The sequence below is a fragment of the Orycteropus afer genome, unplaced genomic scaffold (genome assembly GCF_000298275.1).
Source record: "Orycteropus afer afer isolate SDZICR_OR568_19922 unplaced genomic scaffold, OryAfe1.0 scaffold00174, whole genome shotgun sequence".
Classification (NCBI taxonomy): Eukaryota; Metazoa; Chordata; class Mammalia; order Tubulidentata; family Orycteropodidae; genus Orycteropus; species Orycteropus afer.
In genome coordinates, this window is record NW_006921761.1 from 5087406 (window position 1) to 5094834 (window position 7429).

At 66.7% G+C, this 7429-nt stretch overlaps 1 protein-coding gene across 1 annotated transcript in view; it reads left to right on the forward strand.

Annotated features, from left to right (window-relative positions):
• The window catches only part of LHX3 (LIM homeobox 3), a 7149-nt gene extending 1911 nt beyond the window's left edge, over positions 1-5238 (forward strand). The window contains exons 2-6 of the mRNA XM_007946935.1: positions 1964-2135; positions 2797-2999; positions 3551-3702; positions 3857-4028; positions 4820-5238. Of these exons, the coding sequence (XP_007945126.1) occupies positions 1964-2135; positions 2797-2999; positions 3551-3702; positions 3857-4028; positions 4820-5238 (1118 nt within the window). The remainder of the gene's footprint in view (positions 1-1963; positions 2136-2796; positions 3000-3550; positions 3703-3856; positions 4029-4819) is intronic.
• The last annotated feature ends 2191 nt before the right edge of the window (positions 5239-7429 follow it).

Consider the following 7429-nt stretch of genomic DNA (forward strand, 5'->3'; position numbering starts at 1 on the left):
GGGAGTCTGCGGGCGGCGACCTGCTGCTGGCACTGCTGGCGCGGAGGGAGGATCTGCGCCGAGGTGGGTGCTGGCCCGGCGGCTGGGCGGCGAGACCCGAGGGCCTCGTTTCGTCCCGGGTTTGGCGGAGGCGCGCGGAGGCCAGGGACCTGGGTCATCGTGGGTGCGAGGACCCTGGCATTTCCGCGGCCGGGGCCCCAGCTGTGTTTGAGTCGTCCTCTGTGCGGTCCTGGCGCTCAGGCGGGGAGCCCTCGGGGGCTCAGGAGCAGTTCGGGTGCCCCTTTATAGCCCAGAGCCCCAGAACCGAGGTTTGCAGGAGAGGACAGACGGTGTGGCCACTGGCCTTGGTGCACCAGAATCCCCAAGAGGGCTGCCCCACCCGGACCTCCCCACTTTCAAGAGACATATAACAGGGTCTGAGCGAGCCAGGCCTGGTCTGTCCAGTGCCCCTAATTCCGGTCCATTTCAGGCTGCACCCCCACACACACTTGCTCTGTTGGTTGGAACCCCCAGCTTCCTGGTGGCACCAGCTGCGCTCTGGGCTCTCTGGTGGTCTGAGAAGCTCCCCTTCCTCGCTGGGTGCAGACAGGAGGGAGCCAGGCCGAGGCGCAGGGTTGGGGTGGAGGAGGGAGCAGGGGAGGAGAGGGACTTCCTGCCGGCTGTGGGGCCACCTTTACCCTATTTATTTATTTATTTCCAAGGGCTCCTGGGAGGGATTGGCCGCAGGGGCTGGGAGAGGGATGGGGGGCGGAGGGACAGGGAGGGTGGGAAGGAGGGCTCCCAGCGCAGCCGGGGAAAGATTGCCGAGTGGTGCCGCAAACCCCGCCGGCACTGGGTTCCGAGACCCCGCGGGGTTGGAGTCGCCATGCAACGTAAGGCTGGGGTCATCAGGCCTTCGTGGGCCATGCAGGGTGGGAGTGCGGGGCTACAGGTGTGGCAGGTGGGCTTTGCTGCCCGCGGGCTGGGAGGCTGCCCCTCAAGGCGCTGTCCGTACCTCGGTGCTGAACTCCCGCTGTGCTGATGCCTGTCGCTGCTGCGTGTCGGACCGCGGCGCCAGCAGGGTCCCCATTCTCCACATCTGGGTTGTGGTTTTGCCCAATGCGGGTCTGGTTCAGCGTCCCTCGCAGTTTCTTGACTCGCATGAGGAGAGTCAAGGCGGTTTGTGTCCAACCTGGGGCCCAGAGAGTGAGTCTGCTGGGGCCGGCGGTCCCAGGAGGCCTGCAGGGCAGTGAGCCCTGCTGTGGGGTGCAGTATTTATGTCCGTCCAGAGGCCTTTCTGTACTCACTGCATCCTAGCCCCAGGAGCACCCAGAAACACCCCTCAAAGAGCAAGCTCCCACAGGCCACTCGCACGCGCCCACGCATTTCCTCCCTGTCGGCCCTGGGGGAGCAGAGCTCTGAGGATGGGGTGTTTGAGGATGTGCATGAGGGCAAGATGCCTCCCGCATGCACGACCCCCCACCTGGCTGGAAGGATGTGTGGGGTCCCACCCCACTGTGTTTACATGTACCCCATGGCGCCCAAAGCTGGGGGGGGTGCTTTCTGTGCAGTGACACTTGCAGGAGTGGCTTTCCAGTGGCCACAACACTTAATTGTGCAAAGTGAGGGGACTGGACTGGGGCGGGGGTCACAGGTGCCCCATGCCTCCAGGTGACCGTGAGAACCTGCTTTCCACTGGGGCTTTGGAAAGCAGAGCCCCTTGGGGCAGGTTTTCATGGATGCTCAACTCCTGGGGACATTTTGTAGTTGACAGGCGGCCATCCGCAGCTCCCAGGCCTTCCGAGCCTGTTCTGGTCCTCCCTTTAGCTGCGAGTTGGGCGTTGAACGCAGTGCCCCCGCTCCCTGCTCTCAGGGAGCCACTCCAGCCTGCTGGATAGGGGTTTGCGGCGGCACTGGGTCCCAGGAGGGGATAGGAATGGCCGTCGCAGCCGGGCCGGTCCTCGTGCTGATCCTGTGCCCACAGAGATCCCGCTGTGTGCCGGCTGTGACCAGCACATCCTGGACCGCTTCATCCTCAAGGCTCTGGACCGGCACTGGCATAGCAAGTGCCTTCAGTGTAGCGACTGCCACACACCACTGGCCGAGCGCTGCTTCAGCCGCGGCGACAGCGTCTACTGCAAGGACGACTTCTTCAAGTGAGCGGTCTCAAGGGGCAGGGACCGGGCTTCCCCGGGGACGGCAGCACAGTCTGGCCTTTGGAAAAGAGGCCAGGGGTGCAGCCACTTCAGGGACCCCCCCAGACTCCCCCCAAACACAGTAACCAGGTGCTGAGGCCCCCGGATCGATTCACCTCCAGGCAAATGCCGGGCCTCTCCCGCAGCCCCAGGCCAGACCACCCAGGGGCAGAGCTCAAGCTGGTGCCTCTCGTGGGTGGCTGGCCTGGACTGGGTCGTCAGCAAATATTATTTGAAAAGAGAAAAATAATTAAATATGTTTCGTAAATCATTGAAGCGGTCGTTAAAGGAGAAAATCGCCCTTCCAAAAACTCTTGACTTCCTGTCTGGTTTTTGTCCTCGCCGAGAGGAGCTGGCCCCGGTGCCCTTGCCGGCTAAGATCCTTGGGTCTAGGAGACCCCCGGGCACTAGGAGGAATCCGCACCACGGGTGTGCTCCGAGAGCTTGAGGTCCCTTCTCCGCGGTCCGAGCGCAGCTCTCGGGGCTGCGAAGCCGGACGAGCAGAGCGGGGCGGGTCTCCCCCAGTCGCCCTGCGCCGCCGCCGCCGCCGCCGCGCCCGCTGCTCTGAACCCGCTCCGGGCGAAGGAGCGCGCTGAGCCGCCGCCGCCCTGTGCCTCCGCAGGCGCTTCGGGACCAAGTGCGCGGCGTGCCAGCTGGGCATCCCGCCCACTCAGGTGGTGCGCCGCGCCCAGGACTTCGTGTACCACCTGCACTGCTTCGCCTGCGTCGTGTGCAAGCGGCAGCTGGCCACGGGCGACGAGTTCTACCTCATGGAGGACAGCCGGCTGGTGTGCAAGGCGGACTACGAGACCGCCAAACAGCGGGGTTAGTGGGCGCACGGTCGCGGGGCTGGTCTCCTGCCTTCCACCCGGTCCCTCCGCTGCTAACGGGGCTAAGGCTCGGGCCGGGCGGCTCGTGCGCCGCAGCGCGACGCTTTTAGCGCCTTTCCTCCGGCTGCGGCGGCCAGGCTACCACCCACAGGGACAGGAATTTGCAGTCGCGCGGGCTCCGGCGACGCGGGGCCGCGGCCTCGGCGGCCACCCGGTTGAACGCGCAGGGAGGCTGCTGGGCACGAGCTGAAACCGCCCCTGAGTTTCCCTTGACCCCGTATCTGACCCTTCTCGCTCCTTTAGCGCAAAGGGGACGGGGGCACGGAGCGCTGGCTCCGGGTGAGGTGGGGAGCGGCGCGGGGAGCCAGGCCGACGCCACGGCCCCTCTCCTCCGCCAGCCTCCCGCCGGCCGGCCCGGACCACTCGTGGCTCCATCCGCGCGCAGCGCCCGGGCGCGTCGGCCTCGGCCCGGGGGCTCCCGCAGCCGGGCCTCGGGGCTGGGGGTTTCGGGGTGCCGGCGCCTCACCCGATCGCCCTGCGCTGCAGAGGCGGAGGCCACGGCCAAGCGGCCGCGCACGACCATCACCGCCAAGCAGCTGGAGACGCTCAAGAGCGCCTACAACAACTCGCCGAAGCCGGCGCGCCACGTGCGCGAGCAGCTCTCCTCCGAGACCGGCCTGGACATGCGCGTCGTGCAGGTCAGCGCCCAGCCCTGCCGTGCGTCCGGTCCCCGCGCCCGGGGCGCCCTGCGCCGGCCGCGCGCGCTCCGCTGGCCCGGGTCTCAGGGAGGAAGGAAGCCCCGGGGTCGGGAGCCCGGGCCCGAGGCTTTCACTGAGCCCGCCCCGCCCCCAGGTGTGGTTCCAGAACCGCCGGGCCAAGGAGAAGAGGCTGAAGAAGGACGCGGGCCGCCAGCGCTGGGGCCAGTATTTCCGCAGCATGAAGCGCTCGCGCGGCAGCTCCAAGTCCGACAAGGACAGCGTCCCGGAGGAGAGGCAGGACAGCGACGCCGAGGTCTCCTTCACCGGTGCGCGCGGGCCCACCGCGGCCCCTTGCAGGCTCCCCGCCCAGGACCGCGCTGCGCCGCGGGCAGCTTGGGAATGGGCCTCTCCGGCTATTGGCCGCGTTAGCGCCACTTTCAGAGCGAGGACACTTGTAGCTGGTCCCCACAGGCCCTGTCCTTGAAGCTTAGCGAGGGGTTTGGCCACCAGGACCACTGTGGTCCCTGCAGCCCATCCTCTCCTACCCTGGGACTTGCCCAGGGCTGGGGGGTCCAGCTCTGCTCCCTGGCTCTCAGCTGTTGCAGTCATTTTAGGACAACTGGTAGCTCGCGTTCAGAGTTAAGTGACTAAAAGTCCTGACTGCTTGGGTTGCGGGAAGACCTGTGTGGGGGAGCGGTCCCCTGTTCTCTGAGGGACCTGCTTATTTTACCCTCTCACACCTGGGAGACCCCGCCCACCTCTGTGGCCATCTGTTTTGTTTGTGGCCTTAGACACTCATGCAGCCTCACTGAGCCTCCGTTTATTCATCTGCAAAATGGGGGTGCTGGGCGATGTGCCCTCCCTGGGGCGGGGCTGGCTTTCACCCGATCACTGACTCCAGGCCGGGGCAGCTACACTGAGAAACTGAGGCTCTGGGGCCCAGCTGGGCTGCTCTGCCAGTAGCCACTGTGGACGGAGGAATGGAGCTGGGTTGAGGTGCGGGGCAGGAGGCGAGGAGGGAGCAGGGCAGAGGGAGTGAGGGGCTCGCGGTGACTGCTGTGTGACGGGGCAGGTCGCCTGCAGGCCAAGCACCGAGCAGTCTCTCCTTCTGTTGCAGACGAGCCGTCTATGGCAGAAATGGGCCCAGCCGGTGGCCTCTACGGCAGCCTAGGGGAGCCCGCGCCTGCCCTGGGCCGTCCCGCGGGAGCGCCCGGCAGCTTCGCGCTGGAGCACGGAGGCCTGGCAGGCCCGGAGCCCTACCGCGAGCTGCGGCCCGGCAGCCCGTTCGGAGTCCCCAGGTCCCCAGGCGCCTTGCAGAACCTGCCGGGCCCTCAGCCCCTGCTCTCCAGCCTGGTGTACCCGGAGGCCGGCTTGGGCCTCGTGCCTGCGGGGGCCCCAGGAGGGCCCCCGGCCATGAGGGTGCTGGCGGGGAACGGACCCAGCTCCGACCTGTCCACGGGGAGCAGCGGGGGCTACCCCGACTTCCCAGCCAGCCCTGCCTCCTGGCTGGATGAGGTGGACCACGCTCAGTTCTGACCGAGGCCGGCTCCGCCGAGCGCCTCTGGCCCTGCTCCCGCAGCCTGGATGGGCCCCCTGGGAGCTGGCGCGGGGGCAGGTGGCCAGGAGAGGACGTCAAGGACCTGTCGAGGTGCTGCCCGGCGGCCTGGCCTGTGGCCCCCGCAAACTGCTCCTGGACTGGGGTGACCCGCCTGGTGGCCGCCCCACCGGCCCGCGCCGCTCGCCTCCTTTGCAGCAGACCGCTCGCTCCATCGACCTGAGTGCTCTGCTCGGCGTGGGGTGTCGCCTGTCGCTGTGGCTGCAGCCAGCCGCCCGCCCCCACCCCGCCGACTGGGACTCAGGCTGGAAAAGGCTTTAATTTCAGAAATTAACCAACCAGCCACCCCCACACTTGTGCTTTCTGTCTCCAACGCCACACATCTCTGAGTTGTGTAAAGTCCCCGCTTCTAGCGGAGAGGGGCCTGGTGTGTCCAGGCAGGGGTGGCAGTGGGGGGCAGAGCAGTCCACCGGGTCCGTGTGGCTCTGGTGGGGCGTCTGCCCGGCAGTGGCCAGAGAGGACTGAGGTCACTGGGTAGATCCCCGGCCAGGACCCCTGTGCACCCTCCTGTCCAGGGGTCTCCCCGCCAGCCCCCTTCCCCTCAGGGCGGCGGCCAGCCCTGGGGCTTTGTGCCCCTGAGAGCACTGCCCCTCGGAGGCCTGAGGTGGAAATCCTGGGGCCCCTTCTCCTCCACGGCCCATTCTTTTAAAGCATCCCCCAGCTCTCCATTAAGTTGTCACCCTCCGGCAAGTCACAGGCGCCTTCAGCATCCCAGGCTAGTCCTGGCCCCGCTGGTGTCTGCGGCCTGCTGCCAAACATCCCGCCCTCCCTCGGAGTGGCTCTGCCGCACCGGCGAGTCTCCCAAAGGGGAAGGCGGCGGCGGCAAGCCTCTTCCAGCGGACGCTGCTGCTGGTTCCAGGAGACGCCGCAGCGCGCCGACACAAAGCCAGCCTGTGTGTAAGTCGAAGTCATGCGAAAACCCAACCCTCGAACTACCTGTCGGTCTGTGGATGTCCGCTGTCTTTTATTTATTCTCCAATGAACAGCTTTTTCCAAAACTTCAATAAACTTATCAGTTGCAGTCGAAGGTCAGTGTCTTTAGTGAGTGGGGACCCAGGCAGCAGAGGCAGGCTGAGGACACAGGTGAGGGACGCATGTAGGAGATGCAGGTGGGGGACAGAGGCAGGGTTGCATATTGGGGTACAGCTAGGGGCCGTGCACAGGGGAAGCGGACAGGTCACACAGGTGGGGGCACGGGCTGGTGAGGCCAGCCATCTCAGAGCTCCTGGCTGTCACGTCGGGGCACCTGGGTGGGTTTTGGCCCCTTTTGCCCCTAGGTCTCAGCCCAACTTCTGGAAGGAATGGGGACAGGCTCCCCACCCAGGATGAGGCGAGACTCCACTCGGTCCCCAGGTGTGGGGGGCTGGGGCACCCAGGAATCGTGGCGGGGGGCACAGGAGCCCACCCAGCTGGCTCTGGGACTGTGACGGAGGAAAGCCCGGGCACTCAGCGTGGTGGAGCTGGCGGCAGCCTGGGAGAGGCGTGGTTGGAGCCGGCTGCTGACTGACTCACAGCACAGGCATGGCCTCTCTGACTTGATTCCAATCCTAGATGTCTGCTCACTTGCCGCGTGGCCCTGGGCAAGCCGCAGACCCCTCTGAGTCCCATGTCCCCCTACTGAGTGGAGACTGTGGTGACACCTCCCTGGGAGGGGTGAGGCCTTTGAAGCCCCAGCAGGCCCACGTGCAGTGCCTGCCCAGCACAGGCCAGTCCAGGTGGGGCTGGAAGGGGCTGGAGGCCCACTGTAGTTCCCGGCCAGAGGGTGCGGAGGAAGGGTCCCCAGGCCCAGATTCCCTCCCCTGCACACTAATTCCAGGCCAGGGACTCGGAATCTGCCCGGGGGACATTGCAGGCGAGGAAAAGCGCAGGGGCCTAGGGAGGAGACCTCGCTGGAGGTGAACCTGGAAGCGGGTCGCCCTTCAGACGTGAGGGTGCGGATGGCACTTTAGGGACAGACGCCATACGGACCAGGGCGAGGAGCTGGAGAGTGCTGCCTAGGACGCGCCCGGCGGGGCTCGGGGTGGGCAGCTCCCAGGACCGAGGGGCCTGCGGTGACAGGTGGGGCGGGGTCGGGGAGGGGGCGGAGAAGGCTGCTCCGAGGAGGGTCGGCGG